The sequence below is a fragment of the Oncorhynchus mykiss genome, chromosome 24 (genome assembly GCF_013265735.2).
Source record: "Oncorhynchus mykiss isolate Arlee chromosome 24, USDA_OmykA_1.1, whole genome shotgun sequence".
In the NCBI taxonomy this organism is placed as follows: Eukaryota; Metazoa; Chordata; class Actinopteri; order Salmoniformes; family Salmonidae; genus Oncorhynchus; species Oncorhynchus mykiss.
The window spans coordinates 18,658,482-18,683,035 of NC_048588.1; the positions used below are offsets into that span (position 1 = coordinate 18,658,482).

The 24,554-nt window shown below is 47.8% G+C and overlaps 1 protein-coding gene across 4 annotated transcripts in view; it reads left to right on the forward strand.

Annotated features, from left to right (window-relative positions):
- Positions 1–24,554, forward strand: part of pitpnm3 (PITPNM family member 3) — a 130,983-nt gene that overhangs the window by 58,078 nt on the left and 48,351 nt on the right. For all 4 annotated transcript variants that reach the window (XM_036961372.1, XM_036961373.1, XM_036961371.1 and 1 more), the window contains exons 4-8: positions 623–693; positions 1,055–1,278; positions 10,465–10,654; positions 12,530–12,664; positions 13,436–13,629. In XM_036961372.1, the coding sequence (XP_036817267.1) occupies positions 623–693; positions 1,055–1,278; positions 10,465–10,654; positions 12,530–12,664; positions 13,436–13,629 (814 nt within the window). The remainder of the gene's footprint in view (positions 1–622; positions 694–1,054; positions 1,279–10,464; positions 10,655–12,529; positions 12,665–13,435; positions 13,630–24,554) is intronic.

Genomic DNA, 24,554 nt, shown 5'->3' on the forward strand with positions numbered 1-24,554 from the left:
CTGTAGGCTGGGAGCTGACAGGCTGTGAGTGTGTGACAGCCTCCCCTGGCAAACGCTACCAAGGGGAGAACAGATAAACAAGCAGGAAGTAAAGCACAGAGTCGAGAGAGAGAGAGCGAGAGAGAGAGAGAGAGAGAGAGAGAGGCTAAGAAATAAGATGACAGAGCGTGCAGAGGCTTCAGGGAGGCTCATGAGTTTGGCCAGGAGCCAATGGCTTGCCACACAAAATATGGCAGTGCCAGGCAGCTACTGTGGTGGGGACAGAACCATATGCCTGTATGAAAGGATTCTGTGTGATGAGTCAGTATTGACTTTTCCAGAGTATGTGCTTATGAGATTTGAGCTTAAGGGCATACAATATTTGGGGCTCAACTCTCAGATATGAAAGGAATAAAGAGAAAAGTTGAGGCTTTAGTTATACTGAAATTGGTTAGCTCCTGGGATCAATAATAATTGAAGTGTGAAGTGGCTCATGTATTGAGTTTTCTCTCTCTCTCCATTGTCTCTCCCTCTTTCTCTATCTCTCTCTCTTTCACTCTCTCTTCACCCTACCCTCTCTCCTTTCTGTATCTCTCTCTCTCTCTTCCTCCCTCGCTCTCTCTCTCCTATTTTAAATCTGTAGGGAGCCTGTATCGCCTGGGGCGTCCTCGATGTGTCCCTCAGAGCAGCATCGACGGGTTAGAGGACATGGAGGTAGGAGAATCACAATACACACTGATAAATAAATAACCAGTATAACTACCCTACACTCCGTCTGTTCATGAGGTGTCTGTCTATTATCTATAGTATATATGAATGAGGTGTCTCTATTATCTATAGTATATATGAATGAGGTGTCTCTATTATCTATAGTATATATGAATGAGGTCTCTCTATTATCTATAGTATATATGAATGAGGTCTCTCTATTATCTATAGTATATATGAATGCAGGTCCAGGAGTCTTGCCTTATACCACTAACCCACTTCTCCCTCCTCTCCCCTCACATCCTCCTCATCCTCACCTCTTTTCTTACTCTTCTTTGGTCATTCCTTCCTCTCCTCCACTCTACAGAAGACCCAGTGTAAGACCCACGTGTTGCTGCTGGTGATGCATGGTGGGAACATCCTGGATACAGCAGGGGGAGACCCTGGCACCAAGGCTGGCGATGCCACCACGCTGTCCTCCGTGCTGGAGAAGGTGGCTCGGGCACACTTCCAGGCCGCTGCAGAACATGTGATGATCAAGCTAGTGGCCTGCCCGGCTGTGTGTGCCGAGGCCTTCTCCCTCGTCTCCAAGTGAGTCAATCACACAACACGTCAAGGGGTGGAAAAATATTGACATTCTTAATATTTCTTTATTTTTAGGATTATGATTTTTGCTTTCTGTTTGGCAGTGAAGTGCAGTTTGTATTGGCTTTTCATCCCTTTCAGATTGCCTCATCGCTGCCTCCCGTCGCTGAGCTGAATAGCTGAAGCACAGTGGAGAGTCATGATTGCTTTATAGCAGTAATAACTTGTGATATGTGGGCTATATTTGATAGCATTTCCATTGAGGTGAATTCACCACCCAGCAGCGATTTGCCAGCGATTTAGTCTGACAGTCAGAATGACACTACACCGTTTAGGCATGTTTGTCATTTTTAAGGAGGCATAGCAGAATACCCAAGTGACCATTTCCAGTTCACACAAATTGGTCTCGGGAATCAAATGAGTCAACAGCGACGTCGGGCCAGAGATAACAGGCTACCAATTCTGTTGAAGGTTAAATTGGAAAATATATATAGAGCAGGCAGCCGTTAAACAGATGTTGGGATGATAATTAGCATGCCACTGACATTTCCCAGGCTTTCGAGGCATTTGGAAAATTAAACTCATAACCTTTTTTCCTGCTCACTGTTTTTAATTGATCTACCATAGAAGCCACCTGAAGACACTAGCTATATTCAGCTAACAGAGGAAGAAAGATGAAATTGAATCCCAGAGTGACTTCAAATGACTGGTTTGAGTTGCATTAGTGTTCCGGTGCTGTTTGGGTGGCTTTGTTTATTATTGGGATCATAGTGTGTAATTTGATGACTCGCTATGGTCTTTACCTAATTAACCACCGATGTTATTATTGGGCTCCTGTGTCTATCTGGTTGTGGCGTAGAGGGAACTGAATTGAAGATGAAACGTTTGAGGTATCAGTTACCTCCAGAATAGGCTGCTGCCCGCCTGTCAATGTTGATCTATTCAAAACATCTTCTACATGTACAGTAGTTACTGTAGCTGGCTGCATTGAAAGCAGATGATGATGGCTGCCTGCAAGTCTTCAATCACACATAAGCCTTAAAGAGGTTTTCACTCTCTTTGGATCCTCTTCTTTAAAGCACCTCTGTTAAGTAATGAAGACCTTGGGCAGGTGAAAACTAGAAGACTTTGTAGACTATCTTCAGTTTTTCCTGTTCTGAGGAGGAGGCAGAAGCAGCATCTCTCTGTTCTGTTCTGTTGGGGCGATTGTCGGCAGTATATGTCAGGCTGCTGTCTGCACAGAGACTAATGTTTTCATGTTGTATTTAAAGCTGCCAGGCTTTCAGGGGGAATCATGTTTCAGCTCCCTACTCTATATGTTGTCTCTGGTAGAATGTCACTTTGTTTTGCACAGCTATTTTCCATCGATATGCCAGTGAAAATGTTTGTGTCCATATTTCCACTAGTTAGTATGTGTGGACTGGGAACCAGGAGACTGGGTTCTGAGGCTGCGTCCCAATTAGCAACTTATTCCCCACATAGTGCACTACTTTGATCAGCAGGGAATAGGGTGTCGTTTGGGATGCAAACGGAGTCTTCCGTCCGTCTGTCTGGTGCGGTGATTGGCGTTGGTGAGAGATAGTGACTGGAGGCGAGAGCTTAAATAGAGGGCTGTAGTGTTGCCTCAGCAGCTGTCTTGACATCTTTCTGCCTGCCTGCCTCCCTGCACGGCAAAGCAACGGCCAGGGAAGGAACAACATCCCCCGGGACTCCGTGTGTGTGTGTGTGTGCGCGTGCGCGCGCGCGTGTGTGAGTTATTGCCACATTTCTAAATCGCTGCTCCATGTACACTCTTCGAAAAAAGGTGCTTTCTATACTGAACAAAAATATAAACACAACATGCAACAATTTCAAAGATTTTGCTGAGTCACAGTTTATACAGTTCATTTTCTAAGAGTGTATTCCTAGACGGGCACATACAAACACAAATACACGTGTGTGACCGCATAAAGACACCCACACACATACAAGTGTGCACTGTGCATGCCCACATACACTCACTCACACACACACACACACACACACACACACACACACACACACACACACACACACACACATACACACACACACACACACACACACACACACACACACACACACACACACACATATATATTAATTGATGCCACTGCCATTAAATTGTGTTTTTAGGCATGCCATTATAAACACAACAACATCCGAGGAATACAATGCAGAGGCGATGGTGGGAAAAGAGATTGCTGCTGTGCCGCTAATTCAATCTCCTGCTGGGATTTGACACTAGGGAGTGGATGGGCTCTAGCCTCTTAACGCGTCAAAGAGCAGCTCCAGTCTAAACAGGCCTCTGTGGAGGTCAGAGCGTGATTCCCTGTGTGTAGAACACAATGAGCTGGTGTGTTTGTGTTGTGTGTTTTTCTCCTGATAACCGGTGCTGTTCTCTTGGGTTGAGTCATAAATGGCACCCTATTCCCTACATAGGGCCCATAGCGTTAAAAGTGGTGCCCTATGTAGGGAATAGGGTGACATTTAGGACACCACCTTCTTGGTGTCTGGGCAAGGCCCATGGTGATCCTGAGAGGCCCTGAGAGCTCATTATGGGCTTTCTCTCCTAATGAAGGGACCAGCCGCCGCTGGCGAGCTGCTAGGTGTCAGGAGGAGAGCTGTAATGAGAGGCTTGAGTGGTGGAACACACACACCTAACACACACACACCCACACAGATACACAAGCACACAAGCGCTCTCATGCACACACACAGAATGAGGATGTGAACCAGTCAGTCTGACTCTTCACCATCGCACATCCAATTAACAAGTGACAACAAGTAAAGCACCTCAATGTATTTATTTTCCTGTGACACAACACATTTCCTCTGTGACAGTTGAAGATATACAAAACAGTGTCTACTGTTAAACTAATAAACAACTCAATGTCAAGTGATGTCTTAAAATGGCTTCCCTGATGGTGCTGGTCTTGTATTCCTTTAGCTGAGGACAGGGACCGACAGGGAGTTTGACCTGACAGTGACCCGAGGACAGGGACCGACAGGGAGTTTGACCTGACAGTGACCTGAGGACAAGGAGATACCACTCATTATTCTGTACATTCATAGCACACACAGCCAGAGAGCAGCAGCTCTCACTCCACTCCACACATCTTTGCCGAATTAAGCTCACCGTGAGCTGTGCCTCTGAATCTCCGTCTGTCTCTCCGTCTGACTCTGCCTCTCCCTCTGTCTCTCCTTCTGTCTCTGTCTCTCCCTCTGTCTCTGCCTCTCCTTCTGTCTCTCCTTCTGTCTCTGTCTCTCCCTCTGTCTCTGCCTCTCATTCTGCCTCTCCTTCTGTCTCTCCTTCTGTCTCTGTCTCTCCTTCTGTCTCTGCCTCTCCTTCTGTCTCTCCTTCTGTCTCTGTCTCTCCTTCTGTTTCTTCTTCTGTCTCTGCCTCTCCTTCTGTCTCTGTCTCTCCTTCTGTTTCTCCTTCTGTCTCTGCCTCTCCTTCTGTCTCTCCTTCTGTCTCTGTCTCTGCTTCTGTTTCTCCTTCTGTCTCTGCCTCTCCTTCTGTCTCTGTCTCTCCTTCTGTTTCTCCTTCTGTCTCTGCCTCTCCCTCTGTCTCTCCTTCTGTCTCTGCCTCTCCTTCTGTCTCTGCCTCTCCTTCTGCCTCTCCTTGTCTCTGCCTCTCATTCTGCCTCTCCTTCTGTCTCTCCTTCTGTCTCTGTCTCTCCTTCTGTCTCTGCCTCTCCTTCTGCCTCTCCTTGTCTCTGCCTCTCCTTCTGTCTCTCCTTCTGTCTCTGTCTCTCCTTCTGTTTCTTCTTCTGTCTCTGCCTCTCCTTCTGTCTCTGTCTCTCCTTCTGTTTCTCCTTCTGTCTCTGCCTCTCCCTCTGTCTCTCCTTCTGTCTCTGCCTCTCCTTCTGTATATGTCTCTGTCTCTCCCTCTGTCTCTCTTTCTGTCTCTGCCTCTCCTTCTGTCTCTCCTTCTGTCTCTCCTTCTGTATATGTCTCTGTCTCTCCCTCTGTCTCTCCTTCTGTCTCTGCCTCTCCTTCTGTTTCTTCTTCTGTCTCTGCCTCTCCCTCTGTCTCTGCATCTCCTTCTGTCTTTGTCTCTCCCTCTGTCTCTGCTTCTCCTTCTGTCTCTCCTTCTGTCTCTGTCTCTCCTTCTGTTTCTTCTTCTGTCTCTGCCTCTCCTTCTGTCTCTGTCTCTCCTTCTGTTTCTCCTTCTGTCTCTGCCTCTCCTTCTGTCTCTCCTTCTGTTTCTGTCTCTCCTTCTGTTTCTCCTTCTGTCTCTGTCTCTCCCTCTGTCTCTCCTTCTGTCTCTGCCTCTCCTTCTGTATATGTCTCTGTCTCTCCCTCTGTCTCTCTTTCTGTCTCTGCCTCTCCTTCTGTCTCTCCTTCTGTCTCTCCTTCTGTATATGTCTCTGTCTCTCCCTCTGTCTCTCCTTCTGTCTCTGCCTCTCCTTCTGTATATGTCTCTGTCTCTCCCTCTGTCTCTGCATCTCCTTCTGTCTTTGTCTCTCCCTCTGTCTCTGCTTCTCCTTCTGTCTCTCCTTCTGTCTCTGTCTCTCCTTCTCTCTGCCTCTCCTTCCGCCTCTCCTTGTCTCTGCCTCTCCTTCTGTCTCTCCTTCTGTCTCTGTCTCTCCTTCTGTTTCTTCTTCTGTCTCTGCCTCTCCTTCTGTCTCTGTCTCTCCTTCTGTTTCTCCTTCTGTCTCTGCCTCTCCTTCTGTCTCTCCTTCTGTCTCTGTCTCTCCTTCTGTTTCTCCTTATGTCTCTGTCTCTCCCTCTGTCTCTCCTTCTGTATCTGCCTCTCCTTCTGTATATGTCTCTGTCTCTCCCTCTGTCTCTCTTTCTGTCTCTGCCTCTCCTTCTGTCTTTCCTTCTGTCTCTCCTTCTGTATATGTCTCTGTCTCTCCCTCTGTCTCTGCCTCTCCTCCTGTCTCTCCTTCTGTCTCTGCCTCTCCCTCTGTCTCTCCTTCTGTCTCTGCCTCTCCTTCTGTATATGTCTCTGTCTCTCCCTCTCCCTGTTTCTGTCTCTCCTTCTGTCTCTGCCTCTCCTTCTGTATATGTCTCTGTCTCTCCCTCTGTCTCTGCCTCTCCTTCTGTATATGTCTGTCTCTCCCTCTGTCTCTCCTTCTGTCTCTGCCTCTCCTTCTGTATATGTCTCTGTCTCTCCCTCTCCCTGTTTCTGTCTCTCCTTCTGTATCTGCCTCTCCTTCTGTATATGTCTCTGTCTCTCCCTCTGTCTCTCTTTCTGTCTCCGCCTCTCCTTCTGTATATGTCTCTGTCTCTCCCTCTTTCTCTCCTTCTGTCTCTGCCTCTCCATCTGTATATGTCTCTGTCTCTCCCTCTCCCTGTTTCTGTCTCTCCCTCTGTCTCTGTATCTCCCTTGTTAGCTTTGTAAACTGTGTGCTCTGTAAACCCAGGCCATTAAGACAAGGGGAGGGCAATTAAGCAGAAATTCCACAAACTCTCTCTGAAGAGAGCCTTTTTCAGTCCTTGCTGCTCTGTGACATTAGATTAAGTAGGAGAGAATGTGAGAAAGTGTAACCTTCTCTCAAGGTTAGGCTGCTGTGTGCTGTATTAGCTTTGAGGAGAGATGCTAGCTTGCTGATGCTAGCTTAGGGGCTTATCTGTTTAATCAGCCTTATCTCCTCTCTCTTGTCATGCCGCTCCTAATGGATGGATCCTGTTAATGGCAGCTAGCTAGGCATCTCTTCATCAGCACATTAATATGTAAACCTGTAGAATCAGAAATGGATGTGAGAAAGGATGATAAACATTGTGCCAAAATGGCACCCTACTCCCGATGTAGTGCACTGCTTGGGCCCATAGGACTGCATTGATAAGAGCTTTGTGAATGGCCTTGACACAATTCTCTAAGTTGTATTATTGAAGAGGTTCGTTCATGTACTGTAGGAATAGGCTGACAGGCTCGCTGAAGGTTGAACACAACGGAATGCCTGCTTTTGTTAGAAGTGTTACACACAGGCAGAGAACAGGTAGCCAAGGGTCTCTTAAAGTGTGTGCTGCTTTTAAAAAAATGTAATGTAATCCATTTTTGTACCCCTTTTTCGTGATATCCAATTGGTAGTTACAGTCTTGTCCCATCGCTGCAACTCCCATACGGACTTGGGAGAGGCGAAGGTCGAGAGCCATGTATCCTCCGAAACACGACCCTGCCAAGCTAAACTGCTTCTTAACACACTGCTCACTTAACCCTGAAGCCAACCGCACCAATGTGTCTGAGGAAACACCGTACAATTGATGACCAAAGTCAGCTTGCATTGCGCTCGGCTCGCCACAGGAGTCGCTAGAGCGCGATGGGACAAGGCCATCCTGGCCGACCAAGCCTAACCCGGACGACGCTGAGCCAATTGTGCACCGCCCCATGGGTCTCCCGGACGCGATCGGCGGCGACAGAACCTGGGAAAGAATCTGGGTCTGTAGTGATGCCTCAAGCACCGTGATGCAGAGCCTTTTACCGCTGCGCCACTCGGGAGGCCTGTGCTGCTCTGATGGTATACCACAGTATATCCCCAGCTTCCTCCCGGCTAGCATGAACACTCTCCTAATGAGAACGTGTGTGTGTGTGTGTGTGTGTGTGTGTGTGTGTGTGTGTGTGTGTGTGTGTGTGTGTGTGTGTGTGTGTGTGTGTGTGTGTGTGTGTGTGTGTGTGTGTGTCATTATCTCACACAGCAGAGATACTCTCTCATAGTGTCTGGAGACATGAAAGCCTCTGTGTTCCTATTAGGATCTGTGTTGTTAATATGGCAGACTGAGAAAGATGAGAAGCAATAGTCACAGTCTCCTGAGACAGTTATCCACAGTGTTAACAGTGTTTGCTGTATTGATGTTGCTATGTCAACCTCATTAGCATTTCTGCCTCTTCTGAGCATCTTTAGGGCTGAACATGTTGTCTTAATTGAGAATCTGGAGAATCTAACCTGATTCCTATTACAGTCTTAATTAACGAGCCCTTGGTTGAGCAATAATTTTACACCTGGAAGAACAGGTTGCTGTCTCCCTACTTCTAATGAATTGTACTGATTCAAAACAAACAGCACCAAGAAATTTGATTCCCAGCCCAACTTTAAATCCACCAACAACAACATACCTGTATAGTGGAATCCAATTACACTGAAAGTCAGTAACAAAGCATTGTCTGGACACTATAAAGGTAAAGAATAGACATCCCACTGCAATACCAACAGCAGGTGTTTGCATAAGTAGGTTACTAATTATCCATCTCTAGAAATAAATAAAGAACAGGCTGACGAGAGAAGCTGGGTGGGTGGCTTTGTGATGTCTTGTTGTGTTGTGTCTAAGTGCCCTTTGACCTTGGTCTTGGCCGTGTATCCACCTGTCCAGGGGTGTTATGGTAATGTGTGTTTGTCCTGTCCAGGGGTGTTAAGGTCATGTTTGTGTCCTGTGCCAGCAGTGTTAAGGTAATGTGTGTGTCCTGTGCCAGCAGTGTTAAGGTAATGTTTGTGTCCTGTGCCAGCAGTGTTAAGGTAATGTTTGTGTCCTGTGCCAGCAGCAGGGGGCTCTACAGGGCTCTGTTAACATGACAGGAACAGCATGACACAGCACAGCTATAGCTATGACCTTGCCCTCAGTACATTACACAGGCACATGACAGTGACTACCAGTGGATAACCCATATAGTACCGCTGTTACAGTCTAAGTACTTACAGTACGCAGCTTTAAAAGCAGACAGTCAACCATTCTGGGGGTCTTGTACCAGCTTTAGATACATTCTAGTGAAACGGAACCTTTCACCTAGCACATTGCCTAACTGTACCTGTGAAAGAACTGAACAGAAAACTGTTCCTATCACTTTTATACTGTAGGCAAGTCTTATTATAGTGGTGTCACAGTTTCATGCTCCATGTTCCCCACCACAGACACAGGGGATCTGTTCACACACACACAGAGAGAGAGAGAGAGAGAGACTCAATTTGGCATGAGGGTCTACTATACAAATTGATGGAAAGTGGTGTTGGGGGAAAAAGTGTTAAAATAGGCAAAAAAACACATTTCTTCACACATGGCTGTGGGGTGAGATAGGGATGCCAATTTGCTAATCTTGGTGTTCTCTGGCAAATGCCAAACGTCCTGCACGGTGTTGGGCTGTAAGCACAACCCCCACCTGTGGACGTCGGGCCCTCATACCACCCTCATGGAGTCTGTTTCTGACCTTTTGAGCAGACACATGCACATTTGTGGCCTGCTGGAGGTCATTTTGCAGGGCTCTGGCAGTGCTCCTCCTGCTCCTCCTTGCACAAAGGCGGAGGTAGCGGTCCTGCTAGTGGATGTACTGGCCTGTCTCCTGGTAGCGCCTCCATGCTCTGGACACTACGCTGACAGACACAGCAAACCTTCTTGCCACAGCTCGCATTGATGTGCCATCCTGGATGAGCTGCACTACCTGAGCCACTTGTGTGGGTTGTAGACTCCGTCTCATGCTACCACTAGAGTGAAAGCACCGCCAGCATTCAAAAGTGACCAAAACATCGGCCAGGAAGCATAGGAACTGAGAAGTGGTCTGTGGTTATCACCTGCAGAACCACTCCTTTACATGTGTGTGTATGCAGGCGTGTCTTTTCTGTGTGTGTGAATCACAGGGAGTGACAGTGCTGCACGCCACAGCGTCCGAGACCCTTTATCCAACAGTGTGGGAACCAGTGAAGGATATCCTTGCCCCTTTTACGCTCTAACAGCTGAATGCACACACACACACACATCAGATAAACAGAGGCTGCTATCAGACAGGCAGAGGAGGAGAGGTTCTGCCAGCCAGGGAGAGTCTACAAGCCTGCACCTGTAGAGAGAGAGAGACCATGCCAATAAAGCCCTTAAATTTAATTGAGAGAGAGAGAGATGATTAGCCACATGCTCATTCGTCATATTTATACGTTCCGGGGTAACAAATCATTTTGTTGGATCTTTCCCAAAATAACATTGGATTAACAGAAGCAATACTTTTTCCAAATTCCATTTCCCAAGACATTTTTGTGCAGTGGAATCGATTGATGAATGAATGCCTGTTGATAAAGGTCAGAGGGCTCTCCATTCACCATATAGGTACATTCCATTCTCCTTGTAAGACACGAAACTATGGCAACACAAGTACATTTCCAGGGAGAAATAATGTTTTGTTTTTTAAAATTGAATTGATTGTTGTTCAAGGCTCAAAAAATGACTCACTTCTTCCTGTCCCAGTCTGAACCCATACAGCTATGATGAGAGCTGTGTGTCCAGCAGCGTTGACCACCTGCCCCTGGCCGCCCTCCCGCTCCTCGCCATTGCAGCCCCACACTACCAGGACGCCGTGGCAACCCTCATCACCCGCGCCAACCAGGCCTACCACAGCTTCCTCGTGTCCCAGGACGGACAGGGCTTCACTGGCCAGGTGGGTCCGTCCTCTAAAGTGTCCCCCCATATAGGACTTCACTGGCCAGGTGGCTCCGTCCTCTGAAGTGTCCCCCCCCCATAAAGGTCTTCACTGGCCAGGTGGGTCCATCCTCTAAAGTGTCCCCCCATATAGGGCTTCACTGGCCAGGTGGGTCCGTCCTCTAAAGTGTCCCCCCATATAGGGCTTCACTGGCCAGGTGGCTCCGTCCTCTGAAGTGTCCCCCCATATAGGACTTCACTGGCCAGGTGGCTCCGTCCTCTGAAGTGTCCCCCCCCATAAAGGTCTTCACTGGCCAGGTGGGTCCATCCTCTAAAGTGTCCCCCCATATAGGGCTTCACTGGCCAGGTGGCTCCGTCCTCTGAAGTGTCCCCCCCCTTAAAGGCCTTCACTGGCCAGGTGGCTCCGTCCTCTGAAGTGTCCCCCCCCCCATAAAGGCTTTCACTGGTCAGGTGGCTCCGTTCTCTGAAGTGTCCCCCCCATAAAGGCCTTTACTGGCCAGGTGGGTCCGTCCTCTAAAGTGTCCTCCCATATAGGGCTTCACTGGCCAGGTGGCTCCGTCCTCTGAAGTGCCCCCCCCCATAAAGGCCTTCACTGGCCATATGGGTCCGTCCTCTAAAGCGTCCCCCCATATAGGACTTCACTGGCCAGGTGGCTCCGTCCTCTGAAGTGTCCCCCCTTAAAGGCCTTCACTGGCCAGGTGGGTCCGTCCTCTAAAGTGTCCCCCCATATAGGACTTCACTGGTCAGGTGGGTCCATCCTCTAAAGTGTCCCCCCCATAAAGGCATTCACTGGCCAGGTGGGTCCGTCCTCTAAAGTGTCCCCCCGGCTCCCACAGGGTCACACCGACTGACTGGAGATGAATCATACTGTTAGGAACAAGGGAGGAGAAGAGGAGAGAGAGTATGGGAGATCTCATTCCCTCTAATCTCTCAGGCCAAATCCAATAATGTGCTGCAATCCATTTAATGGAAGCCAAAGATTTCCAGAGGAAGTGATGATTGGGATAGAGAGGGCTGGGTAATCCTCTGTGTTCACTGTGGGGACTAATGTCGCCAGAGACCTGCAGCTTTATTTGTCTGCAGACCTCATTAACTCTCACACACCTGTGGGCAATCACCTCTCTGATAAAGACCTATGTTTTAATTAAATGCTGTAATTTTCAAGAGCACATTATTGGCAAAACCATACAATGTATAAACTCTATTATATTGAACTTCCTCTCCTTGCATAATTATATATATTTTTTGTACTTTTACCCCTTTTTCGTGATATCCAATTGGTAGTTAGTATTGTCCCATCGCTGCAACTCCCCTACGGACTCGAGAGCCATGCATCCACCGAAATGACCCTGCCAAGCCACACTGCTTGCTTAACTTGGAAACCAGCTGCACCAATGTGTCGGAGGAAACACCGTCCGCATAAGAAAATCACGATGAGACAAACCATCCCCTAACACGGACGACACTGGGCCAATTGTGTGCCACCTCATGGGTCTCCCGGTCACGGCCGGCTGTGACACAGCCTGGGATCGAACTGTCTGTAGTGACGCCTCAAGCACTGTGATGCAGTGCCTTAGACCGCTGCGCCACTCGGGAGGCCCCTCCTTTCATAAATTTGACAAGATTTGTGGTCATAATGCAATTCCAAGTCAGGAAGCCAAGTACAATGGTGTCACGTCAAACCAATTAAGGAGAAATGTGTTGTTCCCTCAGACCGAGTCAGTCCTAATGAAGTGTGTTATTGACATTCAGATTCGACTATGGATCTGAACAGGCACGGGGCCCAAATCTGCCTGCTGGGGAGGCATGGAGCTAGGGTTTCTAAAACGGTGTGTGTGTGTCTGTGCGTGCGTGCTTGTGTGTTCCTGTCCAGGTGTGTGTGATGGGCGACTGTGTGGGAGGTGTGCTGTGCTTCGACGCCCTGTGTTTCAGCAGCAGCAGTAGTAGCAGTCAGAGGCAGCACAGCAGCCCCAGCAGCAGCAGGAACAACAGCACTGAGAGCCTCAAGGTAGTGGCATGACACATTACAACCCAATCAACATATACTCTAACATGTTCTGTAAAACTGCACTTTTAGATTCCCCTAGACGCTTTTAAATTGAGGCATTACAATGTCAGTTTGTGCTCTCTGTGCTATTCAACTATCTCCCCATGGCCTGTAGCTAGAATTGTGTAAGATCTTCTCTGTTCAGACAGCTTTCCTCTCAGACAATCTCTCCTTCCCCATGCTATCCTAGCCAAGACCTTTAAAATCCTCTCTCTCCGTCCTGAGCTGGCCTATCTTTTCCTGTTTGTTTACACCCAGTTAGTACTGCATGATCCCCTGGGCTGCTCTCACTGTCCGAACCCCCCCCCCCCCCCCCCCCCCCCCCCCCCCCCTCTCTCTCTCTCTCTCTCTCTCTCTCTCTCTCTCTCTGTAGTTAGCAAACATAGGTTCAAATATTCTTTAGTGTATTTCAATTACTTTCAGAGACATTGAAAATAAAGTAGTTGAATATTAAAATGTATTTGGAAATACACATGGAAAATACTCAAATACACAATACAAAGTGCATTTTCAAATGTAAATATTGAAATTGTTGTTTGAAATTGTAGGCTATACAAATACTCAAACGCACATGTATTTATACCCAGGTCTGGTAGCTAGCCAGCTCCCACATTCTCCTATGTGCTGAGAAAAAGGGATTAGCAATGAGCTGCTCATTTGTGTTCAGTTATGGTATTTGAGTGTGAGTGAACGGTGAAGGCTTGTGTCCCACGCTCTCTTCCACCCACGCAGGATAACCCTGAGGACAGCCCCTGTCACAGCCCCAGCCTTGGACTCAGCTCCAGTAAGAGGCTGAGTAAGAGTAACATTGATATCTCGGCCCTGCCCAGCGATGGACACAACCAGGCCAGACAGCCCCTCAGCAGGAAACAGAGTGACTCGTATGATGGAGACACATCTACTGGACAACACAGCTTCTTCAGCAGGTACTGTAGACAGAGAACATCACCCTGATGGAAGCTAATCCTTACCAAAACCCTAGCTACATGTCCACACCCGGTTCAACCATAACCCTTAACCATAAACCTAACCCTTAACCATAACCCTAACCCTAACCCTTAACCATAACCCTAACCCTTAACCATAACCCTAACCCTATCTACATGTCCACACCCAGTTCAACCCTAACCCTTAACCCATAACCCTAACCCTTAACCATAACCCTAACCCTAACCCTTAACCATAACCCTAACCCTAACCCTTAACCATAACCCTAACCCTTAACCATAACCCTAACCCTATCTACATGTCCACACCCAGTTCAACCCTAACCCTTAACCCATAACCCTAACCCTTAACCATAACCCTAACCCTAACCCTTAACCATAACCCTAACCCTTAACCATAACCCTTAACCCATAACCCTAACCCTTAATCATAACCCTAACCCTTAACCCTAACCCTTAACCCTAACCCATAACCCTTAACCATAACCCTAACCCTTAACCATAACCCTAACCTTAACCATAACCCTAACCCTATCTACATGTCCACACCCAGTTCAACCCTAACCCTTAACCCTAACCCATAACCCTTAACCCTAACCCTAACCCTTAACCATAACCCTAACCCTTAACCATAACCCTAACCCTATCTACATAACCCTAACCCTATCTACATGTCCACACCCAGTTCAACCCTAACCCTTAACACAAACCCATAACCCTAACCCTTAACCATAACCATAACCCTAACCCTTAACCATAACCCTTAACCATAACCCTAATCCCTAACCCCTAACCCTTAACCATAACCCTTAACCATAACCCTAACCCTTAACCATAACCCTAACCCATAACCCTAACCCTTGACCATAACCCTAACCCTTAACCCGAAACCCTTAACCATAACCCTAACCCTTAAACATAACCCTAACCCTTAACCATAACCCTAACCCTTAACCATAACCCGTAACCCTTAACCCTTAACCCTAACCCTAACCCTTAACCCTAACCCTTAACCATAACCCTAACCCTTAACCATAACCCTAACCCTTAACCATAACCATAACCCTAACCCTTAACCATAACCCTAACCCATAACCCTAACCCTTAACCATAACCCTAACCCTTAACCCTAACCCTTAACCATAACTCTAACCCTTAACCATAACCCTAACCCTTAACCCTAAGCCTATCTACATGTCCACACCCAGTTCAACCCTAACCCTTAACCCTAACCCATAACCCTAACCCTTAACCATAACTCTAACCCTTAACCATAACCCTAACCCCTAACCCCTAACCCTTAACCATAACCCTTAACCATAACCCTTAACCCATAACCCTAACCCTTAATCATAACCCTAACCCTTAACCCTAACCCTAACCCTTAACCATAACCCTAACCCATAACCCTAACCATAACCCTTAACCCTAACCCTTAACCATAACTCTAACCCTTAACCATAACCCTAACCCTTAACCATAACCCTAACCCTTAACCCTAACCCTAACCCTTAACCCTAACACTTAACCATAACCCTAACCCATAACCCTTAACCATAACCCTTAACCATAACCCTTAACCATAACCCTAACCCTTAACCATAACCCTAACCCTTAACCATAACTCTTAACTATAACCCTAACCCTTAACCATAACCCTAACCCTTAACCATAACCCTTAACAATAACCCTTAACCATAACCCTAACCCTTAACCATAACCCTAACCCTTAACCATAACCCTAACCCTTAACCATAACACTTAACCATAACCCTAACCCATAACCCTTAACCATAACCCTTAACCATAACCCTTAACAATAACCCTTAACCATAACCCTAACCCTTAACCATAACCCTAACCCTTAACCATAACCCTAACCCTTAACCATAACACTTAACCATAACCCTAACCCATAACCCTTAACCATAACCCTTAACCATAACCCTTAACCATAACCCTAACCCTTAACCATAACCCTTAACTATAACCCTAACCCTAACCATAACCCCAACCCTTAACCATATCCCTAACCCTTAACCATATCCCTAACCCTTAACCCTAACCCTAACCCTTAACCCTAACCCTTAACCCTAACCCTAACCCTTAACCATAACCCTAACCCTTAACCATAACCCTTAACCATAACCATAACCCTTAACCCTAACCCTAACCATAACCCTAACCCTTAACAATAACCCTAACCCTTAACCATAACCCTAACCCTTAACCCTTAACCCTAACCCTTAACCATACCCCTAACCCTTAACCCTAACCCTTAACCATAACCCTTAACTATAACCCTAACCCTTAACCATATCCCTAACCCTTAACCATAACCCTTAACTATAACCCTAACCCTTAACCATATCCCTAACCCTTAACCCTAACCCTAACCCTTAACCCTAACCCTTAACTATAACCCTAACCCTTAACCATAACCCTTAACCCTTAACCCTAACCCTTAACCCTAACCCTTAACCATACCCCTAACCCTTAACCCTAACCCTTAACCATAACCCTAACCCTTAACCATAACCATAACCCTTAACCATAACCCTAACCCTTAACCATAACCCTAACCCTTAACCCTTAACCCTTAACCCTAACCCTTAACCCTAACCCTTAACCATACCCCTAACCCTTAACCCTAACCCTTAACCATAACCCTAACCCTTAACCATAACCCTAATCCTTAACCATAACCCTAACCCTTAACAATAACCCTAACCCTTAACCCTAACCCTTAACTATAACCCTAACCCTTAACCATAACCATAACCATAACCCTTAACCCTAACCCTAACCATAACCCTAACCCTTAACCATAACCCTAACCCTTAACCCTTAACCCTAACCCTTAACCCTAACCATAACCCTTAACCCTAACCCTTAACCATATCCCTAACCCTTAACCCTAACCCTAACCCTTAACCCTAACCCTTAACTATAACCCTAACCCTTAACCATAACCCTTAACCATAACCATAACCCTTAACCCTAACCCTAACCATAACCCTAACCCTTAACCATAACCCTAACCCTTAACCATAACCATAACCCTAACCCTTAACCCTTAACCCTTAACCCTAACCCTTAACCCTAACCCTTAACCATACCCCTAACCCTTAACCCTAACCCTTAACCATAACCCTAACCCTTAACCATAACCCTAACCCTTAACCATAACCCTAACCCTTAACAATAACCCTAACCCTTAACCCTAACCCTTAACTATAACCCTAACCCTTAACCATAACCATAACCATAACCCTTAACCCTAACCCTAACCATAACCCTAACCCTTAACCATAACCCTAACCCTTAACCATAACCCTAACCCTTAACCCTTAACCCTAACCATAACCCTTAACCCTAACCCTTAACCATATCCCTAACCCTTAACCATATCCCTAACCCTTAACCCTAACCCTTAACCCTAACCCTTAACCATACCCCTAACCCTTAACCCTAACCCTTAACCATAACCCTACCCCTTAACCATAACCCTAACCCTTAACCATAACCCTAACCCTTAACAATAACCCTAACCCTTAATCCTAACCCTTAGCCATAACTCTAACCCTTAACCATAACCCTAACCCTTAACCATAACCCTTAACCATAACCATAACCCTTAACCATAACCCTAACCCTTAACCATAACCCTTAACCATAACCATAACCCTTAACCATAACCCTAACCCTTAACCATAACCCTTAACCATAACCATAACCCTAACCCTTAAACATAACCCTAACCCTTAACCATAACCCTAACCCTTAACCATAACTCTAACCCTTAACAATAACCCTAACCCTTAACCATAACCCTAACCCATAACCCTAACCCATAACCCTAACCCTTAACCATAACCATAACCCATAACCCTAACCCTTAACCATAACCCTAACCCTTAACCATAACCCTTAACCATAACCATAACCCTAACCCTTAACCATAACCCTAATCCTTAACCATAACCCTAACCCTTAACAATAACCCTAACCCTTAACCCTAACCCTTAACTATAACCCTAACCCTTAACCATAACCATAACCCTTAACCCTAACCCTAACCATAACCCTAACCCTTAACCATAACCCTAACCCTTAACCATAACCCTAACCCTTAACCCTTAACCCTAACCATAACCCTTAACCCTAACCCTTAACCATATCCCTAACCCTTAACCCTAACCCTAACCCTTAACCCTAACCCTTAACTATAACCCTAACCCTTAACCATAACCCTTAACCATAACCATAACCCTTAACCCTAACCCTAACCATAACCCTAACCCTTAACCATAACCCTAACCCTTAACCATAACCATAACCCTAACCCTTAACCCTTAACCCTTAACCCTAACCCTTAACCATACCCCTAACCCTTAACCCTAACCCTTAACCATAACCCTAACCCTTAACCATAACCCTAACCCTTAACCATAACCCTAACCCTTAACAATAACCCTAACCCTTAACCCTAACCCTTAACTATAACCCTAACCCTTAACCATAACCATAACCATAACCCTTAACCCTAACCCTAACCATAACCCTAACCCTTAACCATAACCCTAACCCTTAACCATAACCCTAACCCTTAACCCTAACCATAACCCTTAACCCTAACCCTTAACCATATCCCTAACCCTTAACCATATCCCTAACCCTTAACCCTAACCCTTAACCCTTAACCATAACCCTTAACCCTAACCCTTAACCATACCCCTAACCCTTAACCCTAACCCTTAACCATAACCCTACCCCTTAACCATAACCCTAACCCTTAACCATAACCCTAACCCTTAACAATAACCCTAACCCTTAATCCTAACCCTTAGCCATAACTCTAACTCTTAACCATAACCCTAACCCTTAACCATAACCCTTAACCATAACCATAACCCTTAACCATAACCCTAACCATTAACCATAACCCTTAACCATAACCATAACCCTTAACCATAACCCTAACCCTTAACCATAACCCTTAACCATAACCATAACCCTAACCCTTAAACATAACCCTAACCCTTAACCATAACCCTAACCCTTAACCATAACTCTAACCCTTAACAATAACCCTAACCCTTAACCATAACCCTAACCCATAACCCTAACCCATAACCCTAACCCTTAACCATAACCATAACCCATAACCCTAACCCTTAACCATAACCCTAACCCTTAACCATAACCCTAACCCTTAACCATAACCCTAACCCTTAACCATAACCCTAACCCTTAACCATAACTCTAACCCTTAACAATAACCCTAACCCTTAACCATAACCCTAACCCATAACCCTAACCCATAACCCTAACCCTTAACCATAACCATAACCCTAACCCTTGCTTCATGTCCACACCCGGCTCAACCCTAACTCTAATTTAAATGTATATTGTCCTCCAAAAGTGTGGACAATACCTCCAAGAGTGCAATTCATGCACCGTGGTTGGATTATGAGGAGGTCGTAACAGTACTTTTCCCTTTGCTCATCTCAGTGATAGACACAGTGGGGATTATTCTGCCTTTTCTCTCTCTTGGCAAGGACTCAGTTGACATTCCGATTCAATGAAGATAAAGGTTAAATACAGTTGATACTCAAACTTAGGGAAAATCCCATAATAGTATACTCCTACCATACCATTCTTGGCATATACCACTGTCATTAGAGTCATATCTGAATACATGTTTTCTTATCATGCAGTTCCATACCCAATGTTTATTCCAGACATTTCTAGTGACATTTTTTATGATTTGTGTATGAGTGCACGTTCATCCATCTATGTACTCATTGGTGTGATGGGATAACCCAGAAGTACTGTAGCTATCTGGCCCTCAGTCAGGTTGTCATGGGATGTTCTATTTATGTGTGTCACTCTGTCATCAATATGTCCTTTTCTACCTGCCTTTCTGCCTGTCTACCTGCCTGCCTTTCTGCCTGTCTACCTGCCTGTCTGCCTGCCTTTCTGCCTGCATTTCTGCCTGTCTACCTGCCTGTCTGCCTGCTTGTCTGCCTGCCTGCCTTTCTGCCTGTCTACCTGCCTGTCTGCCTGCCTGCCTTTCTGCCTGTCTACCTGCCTGTCTGCCTGCCTGTCTGCCTGCCTGCCTGTCTACCTGCCTGTCTGCCTGCCTGTCTGCCTGCCTGCCTGTCTACCTGCCTGTCTGCCTGCCTGTCTGCCTGCCTGCCTTTCTGCCTGCCTTTCTGCCTTCCTGTCTGCCTGCCTGTCTGCCTGCCTGCCTTTCTGCCTGTCTACCTGCCTGTCTGCCTGCCTGCCTTTCTGCCTGTCTACCTGCCTGTCTGCCTGCCTGCCTGCCTTTCTGCCTTCCTTTCTGCCTGTCTACCTGCCTGTCTGCTTGCCTGCCTTTCTGCCTGTCTACCTGCCTGTCTGCCTGCCTGCCTTTCTGCCTTCCTTTCTGCCTGTCTACCTGCCTGTCTGTCTGCCTGCCTGCCTTTCTGCCTGTCTACCTGCCTGTCTGCCTGCCTGCCTTTCTGCCTTCCTTTCTGCCTGTCTACCTGCCTGCTTGTCCTCTTTTCTGCCTGTCTACCTGCCTGCTTGTCTGCTTTTCTGCTTGTCTGCTTTTCTGCCTGTCTACCTGCCTGCTTGTCTGCTTTTCTGCTTGCCTACCTGCCTGTTTCTCTGCTGTCCTGCTTGCCTTTCTGCCTGCCAGTCTGCTTGTCTGCCTGCCTGCCTTTCTGTCTACCTGCCGGCCTGCTCTGGGCCATAAATAGCCTATTTGTGGCAGTGCCAGTGTGCATAGGAGACTGACTACTGCAGGTGAATGTCACTATTGCTGGGTGGATGGGGAGCTCCCAGCTCTCTACCATGCTACCAATTAACCAGCACCAAGCAACCAGTGTTCCCATTCCAAATCACATGCTCCAGTGAGGCCCACGTCAGCGTAGTTACAGTCATAGAAATAGCATTTTATTTGTATGGCTACAGTAGCCAGATCCCTGGCAACCTAAGCTGCATCCTAAATAGCACCCTATTCCCTAGTTAGTGCATTTATTTTGGGCCTCTGGTCAAAAGTAATGCACTATATAGGGAATTGGGTGCCCTACCATTGGCGCCCTTTTCTCTCAGAGATTTGACTTGTTCACACTGATTCTGCAGCGTGTCCATGGTGACGCACCTCTCATCATCTTCTCCCCCTGCTAGTTATTCTCTTCATTAAAACCCCAGTCAGCTCAGCAGTGTGGAGGATGGAGGAGGAGGATGATGAAATTTTGCCCGGCCCTTTCCACAGGGCATCACCGCCCGGTCACATGGAGGGCTGTGCTCCGAGAGGGCTCTGCTATTATTAGAGCTGTGATTCCCAGGCATCAGCCCACTCCTCAGGGGCCTCTGGGAAGCCTGCATATCTCCGGGTCAGCTGCCTGTCAGGAGCATCTTTTTCCACCTCAAACAGGGCATTTCCCAGTGGGCCCACTGCTAACAACGAAAGCCTTTTCTCCTTCCTCTGTTGAAGTCGTGATCGGTCAGAGAGTTTCTCTCTCTCCTTCTCTCTCTCTCTCTCTCTCTCTCTCTCTCTCTCTCTCTCCCTCATCAAAAACAACGGACATGGTGATTGACTTTGGAAGGAACACTACCATGCACACACCATCACTGATAAAAGGTGAGCCTATCGAAATAGTGGAGGAGTACAAATACTGTGGTCTAGTCACAACCAGCTGTCCTGGGATCAGTGTACTGACGCTATTTTTTGAAAGGCCAACAGAGAATGTATTTCCGACAGAAACTGCACTTTTTTAATTTTGATCTAACCATCACGGTTCTCTTTTATAAATCATTCATTGAGAGAATTCTGTCCTACTGCTTGACCCACTGGTTTGGGAATATCAAGGTTGCACAGAAAAATAGGTTGGGCAAGAGAGTCAGGACTTGTGAGAAAATCATGGGGCTGCAACAGCAAGAACTGTCATCTCTCTACCTGGGCAGAGCCCTCCAGAAGGCCAATAAAAGGGGTTGACTCCTCTCACCCACTCCACTCCGATTTCCAGCTCCTTCCCTCTAGCCTCAGGTACAGACAACCTAAGGTTAAAAGAAATAGGGCCAAGTACTCTTTTATTCAGAATGCAATTCTGCAGCTTAACAAAATGTTGGACTAATTGCACTTTAGCACTTGCAGAATGAATCTATACTTACCTTACCTACTGCCTTGTAAATATCCTTTGCTATTTATAATTTTTTTATGTGTGATATGTTCTATGACTGCTGCAAAATGAATTGACTCTGAGGACAAAGGTTTCTGAATCTGAATCTCTCTATCTCTCTTTCCTTCACTCTCTCATTCCAACTCTATCTCTCTCTTTGCCAATGAGACAACAGCCTATGGCGTTCAGACCCCAGCAGAAAGAGGTGGATTAATGGAGGCCAGGAAAGGAGGTCAGAAATTAGAGCAAGTGAGAGAGGCAGGCAGTAGGAAGACAAAAGACAAAGAGAGCAACCGGCAATCCAAGGCGGATTGATTTTCCCTCTTGGGCTGGCCACAGACCATAATCCTTCACTCTTAGTTTTGGTTGGACTGGAGGGTCTTCTACAGTTTCAGGGTGTGTAGATTTATAGGCAGGCAGTGGGTTTAAGGCTAGCTTGGCTGTTCAAACATCCGCAAGCCCCATCTGTCTCTCTGCTCTGCCAAAGAGAGAGAGGAGAGCTTTTCAGACTGAGTCAGAATGGTCAAGGGCTCTACTAAAGCCCCGGTCTCCTCTCCCAGATAACATATGCTTACCACACACAAGCTCAACCAACCTGTTATTTCCCCTGCCCACTCAAGACACACACAGTGGACTGAGTTGTCAACATCCATTATTCTGAGTTACTGAGATGCAGGCTTGTATTTCAATTTGAGTCAGCCTCCCTCGTCTCACTCTTTTGCAACATTTGTAGATTTGGTTTATAATTTTTCTCTCTGCCTCTCTTTTCTCTTTCACCTCCCTCTCTCCTTCCATCCATCCCACTGCACCTCCCTTTCTCTTTCCACCCTCCCTCTGCACCTCCCTCTCTCCTTCCATCCATCCCACTGCACCTCCCTCTCTCCTTCCACCCTCCCTCTGCACCTCCCTCTCTCCTTCCATCCCTCCCACTGCACCTCCCTCTCTCCTTCCATCCATCCCACTGCACCTCCCTTTCTCTTTCCACCCTCCCTCTGCACCTCCCTCTCTCCTTCCATCCATCCCACTGCACCTGCCTCTCTCCTTCCACTCCTCCCTCTGCACCTGCCTCTCTCCTTCCATCCCTCCCTCTGCACCTGCCACTCTCCTTCCATCCCTGCCTCTGCACCTCCCTCTCTCCTTCCACTCCTCCCTCTGCACCTCCCTCTCTCCTTCCATCCCTCCCTCTGCACCTGCCTCTCTCCTTCCATCCCTGCCTCTGTACCTCCCTCTCTCCTTCCACCCCTCCCACTGCACCTCCCTCTCTCCTTCCACCCCTCTCTCTGCACCTGCCTCTCTCATTCCATCCCTCCCACTGCACCTCCCTCTCTCCTTCCAACCCTCCCTCTGCACCTCCCTCTCTCCTTCCACTCCTCCCTCTGCACCTCCCTCTCTCCTTCCATCCCTGCCTCTGCACCTGCCTCTCTCCTTCCATCCCTGCCTCTGTACCTCCCTCTCTCCTTCCACCCCTCCCACTGCACCTCCCTCTCTCCTTCCACCCCTCTCTCTGCACCTGCCTCTCTCATTCCATCCCTCCCACTGCACCTCCCTCTCTCCTTCCAACCCTCCCTCTGCACCTCCCTCTCTCCTTCCACTCCTCCCTCTGCACCTGCCTCTCTCCTTCCATCCCTGCCTCTGTACCTCCCTCTCTCCTTCCACCCCTCCCACTGCACCTCCCTCTCTCCTTCCACCCCTCTCTCTGCACCTGCCTCTCTCATTCCATCCCTCCCACTGCACCTCCCTCTCTCCTTCCAACCCTCCCTCTGCACCTCCCTCTCTCCTTCCACTCCTCCCTCTGCACCTCCCTCTATCCTTCCATCCCTGCCTCTGCACCTCCCTCTCTCCTTCCACTCCTCCCTCTGTACCTCCCTCTCTCCTTCCACCCCTCCCACTGCACCTCCCTCTCTCCTTCCACCCCTCTCTCTGCACCTGCCTCTCTCATTCCATCCCTCCCACTGCACCTCCCTCTCTCCTTCCAACCCTCCCTCTGCACCTCCCTCTCTCCTTCCACTCCTCCCTCTGCACCTGCCTCTCTCCTTCCATCCCTGCCTCTGTACCTCCCTCTCTCCTTCCACCCCTCCCACTGCACCTCCCTCTCTCCTTCCACCCCTCTCTCTGCACCTGCCTCTCTCATTCCATCCCTCCCACTGCACCTCCCTCTCTCCTTCCAACCCTCCCTCTGCACCTCCCTCTCTCCTTCCACTCCTCCCTCTGCACCTCCCTCTATCCTTCCATCCCTGCCTCTGCACCTCCCTCTCTCCTTCCACTCCTCCCTCTGTACCTCCCTCTCTCCTTCCACCCCTCCCACTGCACCTCCCTCTCTCCTTCCACCCCTCTCTCTGCACCTGCCTCTCTCATTCCATCCCTCCCACTGCACCTCCCTCTCTCCTTCCAACCCTCCCTCTGCACCTCCCTCTCTCCTTCCACTCCTCCCTCTGCACCTCCCTCTCTCCTTCCATCCCTGCCTCTGCACCTCCCTCTCTCCTTCCACTCCTCCCTCTGCACCTCCCTCTCTCCTTCCATCCCTCCCTCTGCACCTGCCTCTCTCCTTCCATCCCTGCCTCTGTACCTCCCTCTCTCCTTCCACCCCTCCCACTGCACCTCCCTCTCTCCTTCCACCCCTCTCTCTGTACCTGCCTCTCTCCTTCCACTCCTCCCTCTGCACCTGCCTCTCTCCTTCCATCCCTCCCTCTGCACCTGCCACTCTCCTTCCATCCCTGCCTCTGCACCTCCCTC